Here is a 19372-nt window from a genome sequence, read left to right on the forward strand (position 1 = left end):
GATATTTTTGAGTGGGAGCAGTTTTGCAGATAAATGTGATTAGCAAAAACTAATAAAAAGTTATATCTAAAATTATTTTTATGCTTTATAAAAAGAAGATATTTTCAGTTATATTTTATTGTTATTTAATAGTTGGCCTCTCTATGCAGAATACATACATTCATATAATAACATGGCCATGCACTAACTGAAAAGCTTACATAATTTGTTAGCATATATTTCAGAAGAAATTGTTCCTTTTTTTTTGAAATAAGGTATACATTCCCTTACATCGGGATGGAACTGATGGCCAGGCTACTGTCTATTGGAGTTTGAAGCCCTCTGGCTTTAATTCAAAAGCAGTGACCCTGGATGATATAGGTCCCTTTAATGGCTCTGTTGTGTTTTTATCTGGGCAAAGTGATACAACAATCAACATTACAGTCAAAGCTGATGACACACCGGAAATGAATGAGACAGTAACACTTTCTCTAGACAGGTAATAACCCATTTAGCTTATGTTTATTTAGTAACATTTATATATGTTCGAGTTCTCTGAAATAATTTTGTTTTTTGTTTTAATTCTTTCCTCCATATGAAGTAAAGAGAAAAAACTGAGTAGATGACATTTTGCTGGGATTCTGACTTTTTTGTTGTTGTTGATGGTTCTGGTTAGACTGTGTGTATTGTGACATAGTGAATTTTTACCCTGCTATTCATTATGAGGAAACATTGCACAGAGAATTTTTGGAGGATATCAGATATAACATAAGCATAGCTAATAAGTTGCTATATTAAAAAACTAGGCAGCAATAAATCAAAAATGTTAGGTTAAACAAACAGCTGTGTCTGCTTCATTTTCAGCAGGGGAGGGGATTAGAGCTTTTTTGAATGAGTAAAAAGAAAGCGTTAATCTTAATATAATGAAATTCTCTTTTTAACATAGAATTTGAACACTAAATAATACACACATTACAGAGAATCAAAAATACAAATTTAAGGCTTTTTTTCATTAATAATAAGGATTTACTTAACATTTCTCAGTGGAAAATTTATATTAGGAAAATACTACAGTCTCAGAGAGATTTTTTTTTTTTTTCAGTAATACAGAAAACCTCCAAAAGTGAAAAAAAGTTCTGTGTTTAACTGAAGTCAGTTAGTTTAAAAAAAAAAAAAAATCAAAGCCAAGCTTATCTATATTAATGTTGATACATATTTGAGAAGGTTAGTGAGACTGGAGTGCTTTGCAAAATTCATATTTTATAAACAATAAAAATCACATATAAATTCAATTAGCATTATCTTATACTATATTAATCAGGACTGAAATAGTGTATTATTTTATGGAACCCCTGATCCTATCTATATTTTACCATTAGGTTTTTCTTTGTAAGTATTTTGTGTAAACATCTTATTTTTATGTCAAAGAAAAATATAGAATGTAGGGAACAAATCTACCAAGTGTCTGCTGTATATTTTATTTGTTTTCATAAGTGAATTCTGTTTACTCCCTTTTTTACATAAAAAGTAAAACAAAGCACACAAACAAATTTAAAAAAATAAAAAATGTAAAAAGACACGCTGTCTAAATGTCTGATTTTAATGACTTATGCTTTTAATATGTATTTCACATTAAATCTTAAGGAAAGGTATTTCAAATTACTTTAAAAAATCAGTGAAATGTAAATGAAAACTGAGAATTACCTTTTTTTTTTTTTTTTTAAGGTTTGAGTACTCATTAAATCAATGAGCAGTCTTTAAAAAAAAGAAAAAAAAATGAATGGCATTTATTAACCCAAGATCTAGCAATTTATAAAAACTCTTAGCTGAGTTTCTGCTTTGGCTAAGTGTTTAAAGAATGATTTAATTTTCACCTTTGAAAGTTTTATGATGAATACTTTTTGTATTCTTCCAAAAAAGTCATTTTTTAACTTGCTCATATAAACCTTTAAATATAATTTTTAAGTGTTCATTTCTCTCTCTCCTATGGACAAAAACAGTACACAAGGAAATACAAATCATGGGCTAGAGTATTTCAGAAATTAATGGTTATTCTCTTTTCAAATATAGGAAATTCATTTAATTTTATATTAAAATATTTTAATTCAATTAGCAATAGTGTTTACTTATATTATCTAAATTGTACATGAGTAAGAATGAGCCAATAACGTTTGAGTGTTCTAAGATATATTTAATTAAATAAATGTGAGAATAACATCTAAAATTAAAAATCACATGTTTTATCTAAACCTCATCTCGATTTTACAAATTTTTAACAAAACTAAAATGAAAGAATGAATGGTAGTAAGTGTTATTACAATGTTATGATATAATAATACAACAGAAATAACACTTTATTGTGGTACCTTACACTTGATCTTAGCCAAAAGGCCGAGAAGCGATTTTTTTGTGGTACCTTATATACTTTCTCTAAAGTCAAATTCAAATGGCAATTCTCTATATTTAGTACAGATAAAAGTTGCTCTGGAGTTAAACAGTTTGTAATGCTTCCAGTATCATACCAGTTAAAAATATTTTACTGTTTAGTTTTCCCCAAATCAGAAAAAATTTCACTTTGACTGTGTATTTCAGAAAAATTTTCATATATATTGTGTATAACCCCATATTTATAAATAGTGTCATTTAACCTTACAAATGAAGCCCTGGGGTTGTGCAAGTTGACATGTATTTTTCAAGACTGTTTGAAAATGCATTACACTGGGGATTTGGAAAAGTATTTAGATTTCCTGATACAAAGTTCTATTTAAATAATATTTGTCAGAGTTAAAAGATAAAAATGCTATCTTATGGCTTCTTAATATTATTTCTATGCAATTGATGAAAGGTATGTATTTCTTTGCTTCTAGAGTTTTTTATTTTTTCAAAGAATAACTGGGTTTCGGTCTGAGGATGAAGATTTTTGTTTTTTTTTTTTAAAACCTCACTAAAGCTACTAAGTAATTATAAGTGAAGCTGAATGAGATTTGCTCAGCTGCTGTGGCCTGTGAGCATGCACAGTGTTTGGCAAACCTCAGCGCCTTGGAGCAGGCCTGGAAAGGAATGTCTTCTGTGGGTGTTGACATGCTGGCTGTCCATGGGGTCATCTTCCCTAAGTGGGAACTGCTGAACCTCTTGCTAGCATTTGTCAATAGCAGAGAAGCCAGTGTGCAGAATTTCCATAAAGTGAACATTACTGGCTTGTGGGGGAAAAAAAGGGAAAGCTTTCTTTAGCTTTATTTTTCCTCTGTCGTTCAAATTTCTAGCAGTATTAAGTGAGATTTTGGCAAATGGTGTCTCTGTCTCCTTTTCCCCCTCCCACACTTCTTTCTGTGTTGACAGGGTAGAAACTGAAAGGTTTGTCGTGTATTTTGGGTAAGTGTACAAAACAATGCCTTGGTTTTGGTTGTTCAACCTTTTTGCTTTTCAAGCCATTGTTTTAGACAAGGCTGTGGTTCTGCATGACCGCAGGTCTTGAGAAGTTTTGCTTGATGCCTGCGCATGCTTTGTGTGTCGTTTCATTTTCTAATGGTAAGGGGAGCATGTATGAAATACGGGTATATTCACTGTGAAAATCACATGACTGGATTAACAATGTAACAAATAACTGTCCTATTATTTGGGCTGTCTCTTCTGCGGTCACGAGTATGCTAGGTGTTGGTTGTCAGATTTCCAAAAGCTAGGGAAGAATGAAAATTCTGATTTTCTACTACATAGGAAGTGAGCTATGTTTTCCACATATTGATTGTGGCTTCATTGTAATTTTGAGGTCTGATCTTGAGTACTTTTTGGTTCAACAGAAAGTGACATTTGGGAAGGTTTAGAGCAGACCGCAGGTCTGAGAATTCTCAAAGAGTATGCAGGCTTTTAAACTCCCAGAGCCCTGCGTCCCAGTCTCTTTGATCATTCTAATTATACACCAGCCATAAAAACCAGAAATATAAAAAAATCTTCTTTAAATATTTTCTTTTGAGAGATGTGTAGAAATTGCTCAAGTCATGAATCTCAGACCCATTCTATTCCATGTTTTTTTGGGCATATGTTCTATATTTTCTTTTATAATAACAAAAAAGGAAGTTAAAAGTGAGGTGAATAGAATTATATGAAAGGTCAAAAATATTTCTAAAATCTAATCATAACTTCGTTTATGTTTGATCAGTGTGGCTTGTTTTAGTCTGTGCAGTTATCCAATTTTTATTTAGTTAGTATAATCTTATGTCATTAGATTTTTTAAAAATTAAAAAATTTAAAAAATTTTAAAAATTCAAGTGCATATAAAGTTAAAGCAATTTTATTTAAATGTATTTTCTAACTACATGTTACAAATTAAATTTTCATAAAACTGTAAACAAATCTGTAGATTTTTTTCTTTATAAAAATACATTTATAGCCTTTGATTACTTATTTTATGGTATACTTAGACAATATTTTTGGTGTACTTAGGCAATATTTGATTTCAGCCAAATATGAAAAATGTAATGAATTCAGAAATAAAAGTTCTTCCATAAATATTATGAGTAAAAAGTATTTTGATCTTATATAATTTTAATACACTTAAATTCAGTTTTAAATTTCAACTCCTAATAACCTTCATATTGATTATCTGGAAGTGTTGTAAATATTGTAAATAAGGCTGCAAAATTCAGTATGAAGATTATAGGTAGCATGTTCCTTTTTTTCCTTCTGACTTCTCCAGGGTCAATGTGGAAAATCAAGTGCTAAAATCTGGATATACTAGCTGTGACCTAATTATTTTGGAAAATGATGATCCTGGGGGAATTTTTGAATTTTCTCCTACGTCCAGAGGACCCTATGTTATAAAAGTAAGTATGAAAGAAACTTTAGTCTATTTTGTACTTACAACCTCAGAAAAACAATCTTGAAGAGTTTGAACTTCCATGGATTTTTTTTTGTTGTTGTTGTTTTTTAAGGAAGGGGAATCTGTAGAGCTCCACATCACCCGATCCAGGGGAGCTCTGGTGAAGCAGTTTCTACACTACCGAGTAGAGCCGAGAGATAGCAATGAGTTCTATGGAAACACAGGGGTGCTAGAATTTAAACCTGGGGAATGGGAGATTGTAATCACGTTGTTAACAAGATTGGATGGAATACCAGAGGTACAGGTTTTTATTTTTTTCATGTGCTTTTGTGGAAAGCTGGTAGTGTCTAGTATATTATGAATATAAATATCTTAAACATTGATAAGAAGATACAGGAGAAGAAGTGAACAAGAAAGGCTTGAGAAGTCCTTACATTTGCAAAAGAAAAAAAAAGCTTGAAAAACAAAGTGAGATTCATGCAACTTTAAATTATGTACATTTGTCCTACATAAAGAAATACCAAATGATATGAAACGATTGTGATCAGTCTTCATCTTCTTTAAGCTTTGTTTATGTTTTGTTTTATGTCACCTATTTGAACTTTTAATGATGTGGGTTTGAACTGAAGTTTTTCTGTTAAATCACTTTTAAAAATAAATAAATTTAAGTTTTATATTAATGGAACCACATATTGTTCCATTGTGTTTGCACACCAATACATAAGTAGTTTTTAAATTAATTTTACTTTATTTACTCTTATTAACTTAAATGGCTAGATCATCAGTGGTAAGGTCCAGTCTTCTTACTATGTTAGTATAGCATTATGATTTTATCTTTTCCCTTTTTGGATAATGTATACTTTCATATCTGATGTCTCACTTAATTGGTAGGAGAATGTTAGACAATTTTTTTAGGAATAATATCAGCTCTTTTGTCTTTTTCTGTCAGTGGGATGTTTCTGGAAAACAGTATTAATATTCTTGAATAGATACATTTTTATTTGCTTTAAAATTTCAACTTTATATTTTTCCTAATTTGACATGTTCATTTTAGTTGGATGAACACTATTGGGTGGTCCTCAGCAGCCATGGTGAACGGGAAAGCAAGTTGGGAAGTGCTACGGTTGTCAACATAACGATTCTAAAAAATGATGATCCTCATGGGATTATAGAATTTGTCTCTGATGATCTAATTGTTATGATAAATGAAAGTAAAGGAGACGATACCTATAGTGGTAATTTATTCTGCTTTTTATATTCTAGTACTGTTTACTGAAGAGGAAGTTAGTCATTTTTTAGTTTATTTCTTTAGTGAATAGTTTTTAGTTGTCCATCTGCCTTAAAAATTACATATAGTACAGCTATAAATATTTTAAAAATCATATTTAGAATTGCTGTTTTTATTTCTTACATCAGTATTGTGATGATAACTGATGATTTCAGTTATATTTTGATTTCAATTAACCATATGTGGTAGAAGTCAAACACTGAGGCGAGTCAAATAGGAAAGACTTTAAAACTGAGAATTACTGGTAGGGAGCTATTGCAGTGCCCTGAAATGAGAAGGACCTTATTTTTAGAGCAATGTCTGTCAGGTGAGAAAATTACTTTTGAGTACGCAACTTCTTCTAGAAGCTTTTAGCACATATCCTTGTAGAACTTGTGTCATAGGTCCACCTAATTAATCCCCATTCTGTTCCCTGTGCAGAATGATTTTTAAAACCTCAAACTGTGATAGAAAAGATCAAGTCCATTTATTTTATAAATTTTATACCTGAAGAAAGAAGACTAGGTTACTACATTTATAAACATAACTTGAGGCTATCTAAGCAAATGATTGACTTTTATTAAAAAGAGTTCTTACTTTTACTTTTGTTTTTTGAGCAGTTTCTTTACTCATCATTTTAGAATTGTTAAATATATATTCATATATATTATACACATTTGTATTTCACAGCTGTTTATGACGTAATAAGAAATCGAGGCACCTTTGATGATGTTAGTGTATCATGGGTGGTTAGTCCAGACTTTACGCAAGATGTATTTCCTGTCCAAGGGACTGTTTTCTTTGGAGATCAGGAATTTTCAAAAAACATCACCATTTACTCTCTTCCAGATGAGGTAAGTGTTGCATATGTAACTCTCTTTATTTGTTGTCATTGCTTAATAATTATTTTTCATTTAATAATTAGATATCTGGCAATATATTTTGTCATGAAAATATGTGATAAAGAATGCAGGTATGATAATGTCTAAATAGAAGCCAAGAGAGAAATATTTTTGGTTTCCCTGAAGGCATCTTCAACTCTTAGAACTTACAGTTGCCAGTGACACTGCATAGATGTTAAATATCAGGGATTCAAAGTGAGGTTAAGTTCTCAGCTTGTACTTTGGCCATTTGAAGCCAAGGGTAACATCTACCAAATATCCTATTGGTGCATTCTCAGAATCAGGACAGTCATCAGATGGATCATGGACCCAGGGCGGTGGTCATTTTATTGGTAATGAAGAGAAAGAACTTAGGAACAATGGGAGTGGACCTTTCTGAGCAGAGCTGTGTTTAAATGATCCCAGAAGCCTGTCTTCTTTCCCTTGGGCTTGTTCCTTGAGATATAAAATTCCAACAGTCTTCTATTTTAGGATATGGAGAACACTAGCTTACATGGTGGAATGAAAGAGAAATAGTGTCCAACTAGAGATTTATATAGGCTCAGAGATGGTGGAGAATCTCATCTTGGTAGGACATGGGAATGAGGTCTTTTTTTTTTTTTTTTTTTTAAAGATTTTTTTTATTTATTTGACAGACAGAGATCACAAGCAGGCAGAGAGGCAGGCAGAGAGAGAGAGAGAGAGAGAGGAGGAAGCAGGCTCCCCGCGGAGCAGAGAGCCCGATGTGGGGCTCAATCCCAGGACCCTGGGACCACGACCCGAGCCAAAGGCAGAGGCTTTAACCCACTGAGCCACCCAGGTGCCCCGGGAATGAGGTCTTTATGGGTGAAGCTTCAGTGAGGTTTGTAAGAGGCCTTTGAGAGCTAGCTCAGCTTTTGTTACTTTTATGAGCTCTGTTCTAAATGGGTTAAAAATTCACTTTTCTGTTTTTTTCTTGTAAATAACATATATCCCATCTTCTTACAGAAATAATGTGACCTATGTAGTATTTATATTTTTTGCTTTTGTAGGCAAAATATCTTTTTTTTTTTTTTTATCACATTTTATGAGTCAGAAAGAAGTGACTTTTTGGATGACATGCACATTAGAATGTTTTTTTGGGTCTGAGTCCTACTTGAATCAGAAATGGTGATGGACTTTAGTCCTGTCATTAATAGAGCTTTTTTTTAAAAAGATAAAAATAATTTAGGAATATATAATGCAATTATTTATACAAATCACCTAATTTAAAACACGTGTCATATTTTCCAAAAGATTCCAGAGGAAATGGAAGAATTTACCATTACTCTACTTAATGCCACTGGAGGAGCTAAAATAGGAAATAAAACAACTGCAACTCTGAGGATTAGAAGAAATGATGACCCCATTTATTTTGCAGGTGATGTTGCTATCTTTTTTGAGTGAGCTTACATCTTTTTAAATAGTAGATATATATGTTTTCAGTAACTTTTATAATTGAACATTTTCAATACAGCACAATGGAAACTTGTTTGAATATGATTTCATGATTTGTTTGGAGGATCGTTATTCAATCCATTTGATGTTTTAAGAAATATATATATACTGGGACGCCTGGGTGGCTCAGTGGGTTGAGCCTCTGCCTTCGGCTTAGGTCGTGGTCTCAGGGTTCTGGGATCGAGCCCCGCATTGGGCTCTCTGCTCAGCGGGGAGCCTGCTTCCCCCTCTCTCTCTGCCTGCCTCTCTGCCTACTTATGATCTCTGTCTGTCAAATAAATAAATAAAATCTTAAAAAAAAAAAGAAATATATATATATTATTTTTTAAAGATTTTTATTTGTTTATTTATTTATTTATTTATTTGACAGACAGAGACCACAAGTAGGCAGAGAGGCAGGCAGAGAGAGAGGAGGAAGCAGGCTTCCCGCTGAGCAGAGAGCCCAATGTGGGGCTTGATCCTAGGACCCTGAGATCATGATCCGGGCTGAAGGCAGAGGCTTTAACCCACTGAGCCACCCAGGTGCCCCAAAAAATATATATATTATTTAAAGATTTTATTTATTTATTTGACAGAAAGATCACAAGTAGGCAGAGATGCAGGCAGAGAGAGGGGGAAGCAGGCTCCCCGCTAAGCAAAGAGCCCGATGTGGGACTCGATCCCAGGACTCTGGGATCATGACCTGAGCCGAAGGCAATGGCTCAACCCACTGAGCCACCCAGGCACCCCAAGAAACATTTTTAAAGGTCTCGTGAAGGAAAAAGAAAATAAAAAAAATAACTACTGTTTTATTAGCTTTGTTCTTCTTCTGCCTTCAAATTCGAAGGTATTTCATTTGTGTTTGTGCAAGAAAGGATATTCTTCCATGAAATTTCTTCCTGTTCATGGTGTAGCCAGTTCATGGTCTGGGTATTATACCTAATGGATGCTCACTTACTTAAAACCTCATCTTTACTGGACATGTAAATTAAGGCTTCCCTATTCCTGCATTTTAATTCTTTCCTTAGAACTCTCTTTTGCCACCTAAGACATTTCTTAGTTTTTATTTTATAATTCAAGTATAGTTAACATACAGTGTTATATTAGTTTCAGGTGTACAATTTAGTGATTCATTACTTCCGTACATCACCTGGTGCACTTCTTAATACTGTAACCGGGGCGCCTGGGTGGCTCAGTGAGTTAAAGCCTCTGCCTTCGGCTCAGGTCATGATCCCAGGGTCTTGGGATCGAGCCCCGCATCGGGCTCTCTGCTCGGTGGGGAGCCTGCTTTCTCCTCTCTCTCTGCCTGCCTCTCTGCCTACTTGTGATCTCTGTCTGTCAAATAAATAAATAAAATATTAAAAAAAAATACTGTAACCTATTTCACCCATCCCCACTCCCCACTTCCCCTCTAACCTTTAGTTTGTTCTCTATAGGTGACAGTTTTTAGTTTTATTTGTGAGCTTAATTGGTATCTAATTCCTTCCCTTTTTTTTTTTTTCTTTTGGAAGACTTTGTTTATTTATGTGACACAGAGAGAAAGAGAGAGTGACACAAGCAGTGGAGAGCAGGCTCCCCACCAAACAGGGATCCCAATGAGGGCATGGTTCCAGGACCCTGGGATCACGACCTGAGCTGAGGGCAGATGCTCAGCTGACTGAGCGACCAGGTGCTCCAGTGTCTAATGCTTTATTAAGCCCTTTTTTGCAAGCTGTTCAATTTACAATTGCAGGAATCTTTTAAAGATCGTGAATTTTATTGCTTCATATTTTCAACCTCCAGTTAACATGTATATAATGAATTAGTCCAGTGCTCAGCATTCTAACTGCTGTAGCAAAAATAAAATATAAGGTATCAGGGCTTATTCTCAAGGAAGTTACAATCTAGATTTGGAAATGAGGTATATGAAACAGTAGACTGAGGATTTCAGATAGCAACTAATTTACTGACAACTTGGAAGTTGAAGACAGTGGCTTATGGATGAATTAAGGCAAGGGGAAGCTTAATGACTAGAAGTCATCAGAGAAGCCTTCATGGAGGAGTTGGCACCAGAGCTGAATCTTTAAGCAAAGACACAATGGAGGGTATTTGTTGTATGGGCAGGGAGAAACATGAAGTGATGTGAAAATATATAGATGGGATCAGAAAAGCTCACATGTTCCTTCTTTTCTTCATCAATATTTCAGAACCCCGTGTGGTGAGAGTTCGGGAAGGTGAGATTGCTAACTTCACAGTTCTCAGAAATGGATCTGTTGATGCCGCCTGCACCGTCCAGTATGCTACCATGGATGGGAAGGCTACTGCAAGAGATGGAGACTTTGTTCCCATTGAAAAAGGAGAAGCCCTTGTTTTTGCAGTTGGAAGTCGAATGCAGGGGATATCTGTATTCATTAATGAAGATGATATCCCAGAAACAGATGAGCCCTTTTATATTATCCTCTTTAATTCAACAGGTAAATCAATTATATTTTTATGGCAGACCTCTTGTTTTAGTGCTTTTATCAAGATGACATTAATTGTTTAACTGTCATCGATGACTGAGAGCAGAATTGCATATTTTATTGCTTTCTTGAGGGAAAGAGTGAAGAATGTATGTGTTGAATCTTCATGTACCTGGTATACTCTGTGGCATTTTTTTCAATCTTTTTCCACAATGTAGCACAAGGAGAAAAGTATGATAACATGTAAGGAATAGAAATCTTCTAGCTAAAGCTACCCTGAGCCTTGTTTAGTAATCCTAGGTCTTAGGGCATCAGTATTCTGTAAGCCCTTGATCTTCTAGTGTGGCACCAGTCATACTGGCTGGGAAGCCACATTCTGTAGATCGCTGTTTGGTAATTCTCTGGAGCCATAGCCATAATGAATGATAATTTGCAGGGGGGAAAAGATGGGCTCTTTCTTCTTCTTTGTACTATAAATGAAGCAGGATGTTTGGACCTCAGTAGTTGGGTCCTAGAATATTTTGACCCGACTTTTAGCAAATTGGAGAGGTTTTAGCTTGTTTTTATATTTATTCGTTTAAGTGTACAAAGAGCTATTTTCTTCTGAACACTTTGAGAATAAGTTGAAGACAGAATACCCCATCACCTCTGAATACATTAGTACATTTTTCCTACAAAGATGTTCTCTTACATAACCACAGTATAATCATTAGTATCAGGAAGATAACATTAACATAGTCATTGCTTGAGATACCCTTCAGATTTCTCCAGCTGTCCCAATAATGTCCTTTCTAGTAAAATCATGCATTGAATTTAGTTGTCATGTCTCTAATCTCTTCAGTTTGGAGTGTTCCCCAGTCTTTCCTTTATAATACAGAAATTTTATAATACATATTTATATGGTTATATAATACATACATACATATGATTACATAATACACATATATATGAATACATAATATATATTTTATAATATATAATATATAAACCTTTATAATACAGAAATTACAGGCTAGTTATTTTGTAGAACATCTTCCATTTTAGGTCTCTTTGATATTTCCCCGTTATTATTAGTTTCAGGTTTTCATAGAATTGATTCTTTGTTCTTCCCATCTCTACAGTTGACACATGATATTGTTTTGTCCCATTACTGCAGTGTTTACTTTGACCACAATTTAGGTGGTGATTGCCAGGCTTCTCTCTTGTACTTTTTTCTTTGAAACTAATAAATATTTTGTGGGGAAGATGGATTATGCAAATACCATGTAACTCCTCAGACTTTCACCCTTTATCAGTATGGACTCATGATTTCTGTTTAATGCAGTGGGTTATATTTCACTATTATTTTTTGTTCTGGTGGTCAAATTTTCCCAGATTTGGCTAGTGGCAGCCTGTTTGAGGGGATGTTTTTGTCTTTTTGACAGGTCCCTATTATGTGAACATTTTCTTATTTCCTGGCACAGTAAGCGTTCCAAACTCATACTTTTCCTGTCACAACCCTGAAATTAGTCATTTTTCCAAGAAGCCCTGGTTCCTTTTAGTGAAGATGTTATTTAGAAACCAGAATCTGGGCACTAGGTAAGCTTATTGTTACTGAGTTATGCTCCTTCTAGGCCCTTCTAGTGTACATTGGGAACATTTTTATGTAGGTATGTATTTCCATATACATACACCTACACTTTATGTCTGCAGTTCTATATCCAACTATATATTGAAAACCATGAGTTCGCAACAGTGTTTCCATTTCTTCCTATTGTCACAGGGTTTGTTGTAGTTTTCTTTCTTTCCATATTTATCCCTCCCTTCTTGAAGAGTGTGAAATTCAGCCCTCTTTACTTTTAATATACTTACTTCTTTGATTGAGTCCCCTGGACCTACTCCCATGGCTTCTTTTACCCTCCTTCCACAATGAGATTGCCTTTCTTACCCCACAAGGGTTCTGGCTTCCTGCTCTAGGAGGATCTCTCCACCCCCATGTGGATGCCTTCCTATTGCACTCAGACTCCAACATCCAACAGTAAGGTTTTCTCCTGTGGAGATGCTCTCCTTATCCCTCCTTGTGCTGGGTCACTGTCATGCCGCAACTGTCCACCCTTACAGTGAATGCCTGTCTATGCTTTACCTTGTAGCTTCTGGACTGAAATATTCCGAAAGAGGAAAATGAAAAGAAAAAGATCACTTAATTTTTGTTTGTGCTGCATTTCTCCACCATTTTCTCTATCTTTATCTCTCTTTGGTTTTATCTATTTCCTTTCTCTCTTTCTCATTTTTCACATGACTTAGTAAGAAAATTTTAAAAAGGATCATCTTACCATCTTATGAGGAACAATTTAACTTTGTAGCATAATGTCCACAAAAGAAATTTAGCAGTTTCAGAAAAACCCACAAATTAGGCCTTATGTAGACAAAAAACATTTTGGTGAATTCAATCATTGTCCTAAAATTTAAATGAAATTAATTACTACAGGTCAAAATAATTTTGGTGATATAAAAGTGAAAAGCAGAAAATTTTGCTGTCATGTATAGAAAGTAGATGAAGAAATGCCATTGTTTTAATATCATTTACTGTAGGAATAAGTTCTTGATTCCATTTATTACTTTGGTGTCATTCTGGGGAAAATTATTGTGTCCCAAACATCTCTGAGGTTGAAATGTCACTGGGTTCAAACTCTTATCAGAAACAAAATGTCATTATGATTAAAGTAGTGGATTGGAACATTGAAACCTCTTATAAAGAGAATGGGAAATCACTGTGCAAGGAGAGGGTTGGCATTTATTTTGCAAAATGCATCATTGGGGAACTATGTAATTGGTATTGGAAGAGAGAGGGATGGAGAGAGAGGTGTTATTGGATGGCTGGACTGAAGTATACTGCCACTGCATTTGTCTTCAGTATTTTTCCATATGTGGCGGCATCTGAGAATCTAATGACTTTAGCTATGAAGAGTTGGATGACATAATTTGTGCTTTTACATCCCTTCTGTGTTCTTTATCTTCCACTTTCCTCTCCTCATTCATGATGTCATAACATCGAGGGCCTGAGGGGATCAATGGCGGGAGGGCTGGACAGGCAGCATCCCCAGCATGACCTTGTGCTGGCAGTGGGTATCTGTGCCTGATAGTTAGTGTTCATGGTATATATCCTAGATTGAATTATTGGATCAAAGGATGTGGCCATCCTCAGAGCCTTGTTAAATATTGTCCGTTTTCCCTGTGGAGAGACAGAATGAGTTTTTAGTACCACCTGTGACATGTTGCATGACAAATGCACATGATAGCAGAACCCTGACAAAATTAGATTTTGTTATTTTTGTTTTTCTTCAATTTTATGATTATTTTTAGTTTTCTATTACTTTATATTGTCAGCATTTTCTATACAATGATTTATTATTTTTTGTTTTTTCCATCTCTCTTTTTTAAAAAAGATTTTATTTATTTTTTTCTCCTCTTTCCATTGGCTAATTATCAAGTAAGTTTGAGTACAGTTGTATATTTATATAAATTATTATTATTATTATTATTTTAAACATTTTATTTATTTATTTGAGAGGAGAGAGAGACAGTGAGAGAGAGCACGAGCGAGGAGAAGGTCAGAGGGAGAAGCAGACTCCCCGTGGAGCTGGGAGCCTGATGCGGGACTCGATCCCGAGACTCCAGGATCATGACCTGAGCTGAAGGCAGTCGCCTAACCAACTGAGCCACCCAGGCGCCCTATATAAATTATTTTTAATGTGCTGGTTTGCTACATGTAATTTCTGATTTTGTAATTTTAGTTTTAGTGTTGCCTTCTTCTGATTTTGAAAGTTTTCTTTCTTTCAGTTCAGCTAACATTCATAAATAAATTTTGTGTACCAGTTACGGAACTCTACTCTGCTAGGGCATAGAATTAAGTAAGGTTTGTTCATGGATCTTAGAGTAAAATGTGTATGTGTGTGTGCATGTTTGTGTGTGTGTGTTACTAAATTAATGTGATAATCGTTATGATAGACTGACAAAGTGGGAAGTGCTACAGGAACACAGTGGAGATGTTCTTACCTTAACTTTGGAATTCAAGGAAGAATTCCTGAGAGATAGGTTGCTTGAACTGGTCCTGAGGACTAACAAGTGTTGAGAAAAAGTGAGGAGGAATTTTGCTTGCATAGGGAGCAGGAGAAGCAAATAGGAAGAGCTTTGGACCTCAGGGAACTGATGAGAAGAGAACTGATGTCTTGGTAGTAACAGGAATGACACACTCTGGACGGAATTCAAGTGGAGGAATCAATTTCAGCACCATAAAGATTGCTTTGTTCTGTGTATGACAGGATCAAACTATTGCCTGAAGACATAGATCTAAAGGCAAATGCTCAAGCCCATCATTCCAATTAATATGAACTGGAGTTTTTTTTATGTTATGGGATGATCCTTTTATTATTTTTATGAAATCAGTCTACCTCAAAACTTTGGAATTAGATAAAACTATGTTTTTGATTTCTAATTAAACTGTTGAAGCAATATTCCTATTGCGAGGGAAAGTATTATGTGTGTTTTTCTTTTTTTTTTTTAAAGATTTTATTTATTTATTTGATGGACAGAGATCACAAGTAGGCAGAGAGGCAGGCAGAGAGAGAGAGGGGGAAGCAGGCTCCCTGCCGAGCAGAGAGCCCAATGCGGGGCTCGATCCCAGGACCCTGGGACCATGACCTGAGCCGAAGGCAGAGGCTTTAACCCCCTGAGCCACCCAAGCGGCCCATGAGAAAGTATCATGTGTGTTTTTCAATGAAGTATGTCTTCTGTAATTAAACACTTCCACAAAGACAAGTCACGTTAAACTTGTTTAGGCATCTCTCTCTTATTTATGACCTTCGGTGAGGAAATGCTTGCTGAAATTTGAACTTCATTATAAAACTTCTTAATTTAAAATATGAATTTAACAGCATCTTAACTACTCCCTTGTTGTTTTGACTTTTTAATTTAGGTGACACAGTGGTATATCAATATGGAATAGCTACAGTGATAATTGAAGCTAATGATGACCCAAATGGCATTTTTTCTTTGGAGCCCATTGACAAAGCAGTAGAAGAAGGAAAGACTAATGCATTTTGGTAAGTGTATTTGCATAAGGTAAATTCAAAATCGGATAAAATAAAACCTTTAGTATGCACAAATTTGAAATATTGCTACTATTTCAAAAATTTGAAATTAGTTAAAAATGGAGTAATTTCAAAGCTGGTAGTGCAAATGAACGGTAAACTTTATGTTGTTGCCACTTGTTTAAAAAAAAAAATACTTCAAGAGTACCTGGATGGCTCAGTTGGTTGGACATCTGCCTTCAGCTTGGATCATGATCCCAGGGTCCTGGGATTAAGTCCCTCATCATTGGGTTCCCTGTTCAGGGGGCAGTCTGCTTCTTTCTCTTCCCTTCACCCTGTTTGCGTTCTTTCTCACTCTCTTTCAAATAAATAAACTCTTAAAAAAAAAAAAAAAGAACGACTTTAGGGGGTAAAGGGAAATTATCATACCCACTCTCCTCATCCCAAATTCTGTCATCTGTCAGGATGGAGAGACTCCAGCTATCTGAGGTCTTCTCCTTTGCTTTTGCCAGTTTTCATCTAAATATTTTTCATTTGGGTTTGGAATTTATCCCTCCGTTTGGACTTGAAGACTATGACTTTTAAGACTGCTTCTCTTTGTTATTTAAAGTTCTGCCTCTTTCTCTTACCATGAGATTCATCATGGTTACTCAGTAAGGACTGGCTGACTGGTTTATATTAAAGACAATAAACAGAAAAAGAATATTTCTGAGATAACACTGAAAGGTATATCATTAGAGTAAAATTCACTACTTATACATTTTTCATAAAAATTAATTTTCTTTGTTATGTAGGATTTTGAGGCATCGAGGACACTTTGGCAATGTCTCTGTGGCTTGGCAGCTGTTTCAGAATAATTCTGCTTTGCAGCCTGGACAAGAGTTCTATGAAACTTCAGGGATTGTTAACTTTATGGATGGAGAAGAAGCCGAACCAATAATTCTCCATGCTTTTCCAGATAAAATTCCTGAATTCAATGAATTTTATATTTTAAAGCTTGTAAACATATCAGGTGTTGTGTTTTTCCATCTTTTTTTATTTCACTACTGAAGTTTAATGTTTCATAAGTAAATAATTAGAGCTGTATAGAAAATGCAATTAATGAAGTAAGTGTATCTTGATTATTCAATTTAAAATGCTAAAAACACCCTTTTGACAGAAGTGTTATTTTTAACATTCATTTTGAGGTCTTAGCTTGGTTAGATCTTATAGATGGAGACTTACATTCATCTTCAAACTTGTAAACAGATTTTTTTCACACCAAGTAGAGTATCTCCAATAAAATATTAATGGAAGTTAGGAAGTACACATTCATGAAGCTTAAAGCTTGGTCTTTGTACCATTTAAACAATTTAAACAATCCATTTTCCCATCACTTTTGGTTTTCAGCACAGGAATTAAAACTCCCTAGTTAATATTCTCTTTTCAGACTTGATTATTAATGAAATTATTCTGAACCAAAATATGCCTGAAAATATGATGAAAATCATATGGTGACACAATTGTTCCATTGATCAATGAATATATTATTTAACCAGAAGTTTGCTCATCAGATTCCTTTTGTCTTCCCCTTATATTATAAAGTACTTCGAATTCTGACTTCTTATTCATTATAAATCATCTTATTACAGGTGGATCCCCAGGTCCTGGGGGCCAACTAGCAGGAACCAACCTCCAGGTGACAGTAATGATTCCATTCAATGATGATCCTTTTGGAGTGTTCATCTTGGATTCAGAGTGCTTAGAGAGAGAAGTTGCAGAAGATGTACTCTCAGAAGATGATATGTCTTATATTACCAACTTTACCATTTTGAGGCAGCAGGGTGTGTTTGGTGACGTACGAGTAGGCTGGGAAATACTGTCCGGTGACTTCACTGATGGTTTGCCTCCAATGGTAGATTTTTTGCTGGTTGGAATTTTCCCCAGCACTGTACATTTACAGCCACACATGCGGCGTCGCCACAGTGGAACAGATGCTTTGTACTTCAGTGGACTAGAGGGTGCATTTGGAACTGTTAATCCAAAATACCATCCTTCCAGGAACAACTCAATTGCCAACTTTACCTTTTCAGCTTGGGTAATGCCCAATGCCAATACAAATGGATTTGTTATAGCAAAGGATGATGGTAATGGAAACATCTACTATGGGGTAAAAGTTCAAACAAACGAATCCCATTTGACACTTTCTCTTCATTACAAAACTTTGGGTTCCAATGCTACATATATTGCCAAGACAACAGTCACAAGGTATTTAGAAGAAAATGTTTGGCTTCATCTTCTAATTATCCTGGATGATGGTATAATTGAATTCTACCTTGATGGAAATACAATGCCCAGAGGAATCAAGAGTCTGAAAGGAGAAGCCATTACTGATGGTGAGTGTCATCTTTATAAATAGGATTCTGAATTTTGGATCTTGAAAAATTTTGATTTTTTTTTTAAATTTTTAATTTTTTATAAACATATAATATATTTTTATCCCCAGGGGTACAGGTCTGTGAATCGCCAGGTTTACACACTTCACAACACTCACCATAGCACATACTCTCCCCAATGTCCATAACCCCACCACCCTCTCCTGACCCCCTTCCCCCAAGCAACCCTCAGTATGTTTTGTGAGATTAAGAGTCACTTATGGTTTGTCTCCCTCCCAATCCCATCTTGTTTCATTTATTCTTCTCCTACCCCCTTAACCCCCCATGTTGCATCTTCACTTCCTCATATCAGGGAGATCATATGATATGATAGTTGTCTTTCTCCGATTGACTTATTTCGCTAAGCATGATACCCTCTAGTTCCATCCACATCGTCGCAAATAGCAAGATTTCATTTCTTTTGATGGCTGCATAGTATTCCATTGTGTATATATACCACCTCTTCTTTATCCATTCATCTGTGGATGGACATCTAGGTTCTTTCCATAGTTTGGCTATTGTAGACATTGCTGCTATAAACATTCAGGTGCACGTGCCCCTTCGGATCACTACGTTTGTATCTTTAGGGTAAATACCCAGTAGTGCAATTGCTGGGTCATAGGGTGGTTCTATTTTCAACATTTTGAGGAACCTCCATGCTGTTTTCCAGAGTGGTTGCACCAGCTTGCATTCCCACCAACAGTATAGGAGGGTTCCCCTTTCTCCGCATCTTTTCCAGCCTCTGTCATTTCCTGATTTGTTAATTTTAGCCATTCTGACTGGTGTGAGGTGATATCTCATTGTGGTTTTGATTTGTATTTCCCTGATGCCGAGTGATGTGGAGCACTTTTTCATGTGTCTGTTGGCCATCTGTATGTCTTCTTTGCAGAAATGTCTGTTCATGTCTTCTGCCCATTTCTTGATTGGATTATTTGTTCTTTGGGTGTTGAGTTTGCTAAGTTCTTTATAGATTTTGGACACTAGCCCTTTATCTGATATGTCATTTGCAAATATCTTCTCCCATTCTGTCAGTTGTCTTTTGGTTTTGTT

The 19372-nt window shown here is 35.1% G+C and overlaps 1 protein-coding gene across 1 annotated transcript in view; it reads left to right on the forward strand.

Annotated features, from left to right (window-relative positions):
• The window catches only part of LOC111148290 (adhesion G protein-coupled receptor V1), a 507584-nt gene that overhangs the window by 23944 nt on the left and 464268 nt on the right, over positions 1–19372 (forward strand). The window contains exons 11-20 of the mRNA XM_022504771.1: positions 255–478; positions 4673–4799; positions 4908–5093; positions 5850–6030; positions 6753–6916; positions 8219–8342; positions 10585–10851; positions 15794–15920; positions 16703–16920; positions 17540–18283. Of these exons, the coding sequence (XP_022360479.1) occupies positions 255–478; positions 4673–4799; positions 4908–5093; positions 5850–6030; positions 6753–6916; positions 8219–8342; positions 10585–10851; positions 15794–15920; positions 16703–16920; positions 17540–18283 (2362 nt within the window). The remainder of the gene's footprint in view (positions 1–254; positions 479–4672; positions 4800–4907; positions 5094–5849; positions 6031–6752; positions 6917–8218; positions 8343–10584; positions 10852–15793; positions 15921–16702; positions 16921–17539; positions 18284–19372) is intronic.

This window comes from Enhydra lutris, unplaced genomic scaffold (assembly GCF_002288905.1).
Source record: "Enhydra lutris kenyoni isolate GAN:26980312 unplaced genomic scaffold, ASM228890v2 scaffoldscaffold19, whole genome shotgun sequence".
Lineage (NCBI taxonomy): Eukaryota > Metazoa > Chordata > Mammalia > Carnivora > Mustelidae > Enhydra > Enhydra lutris.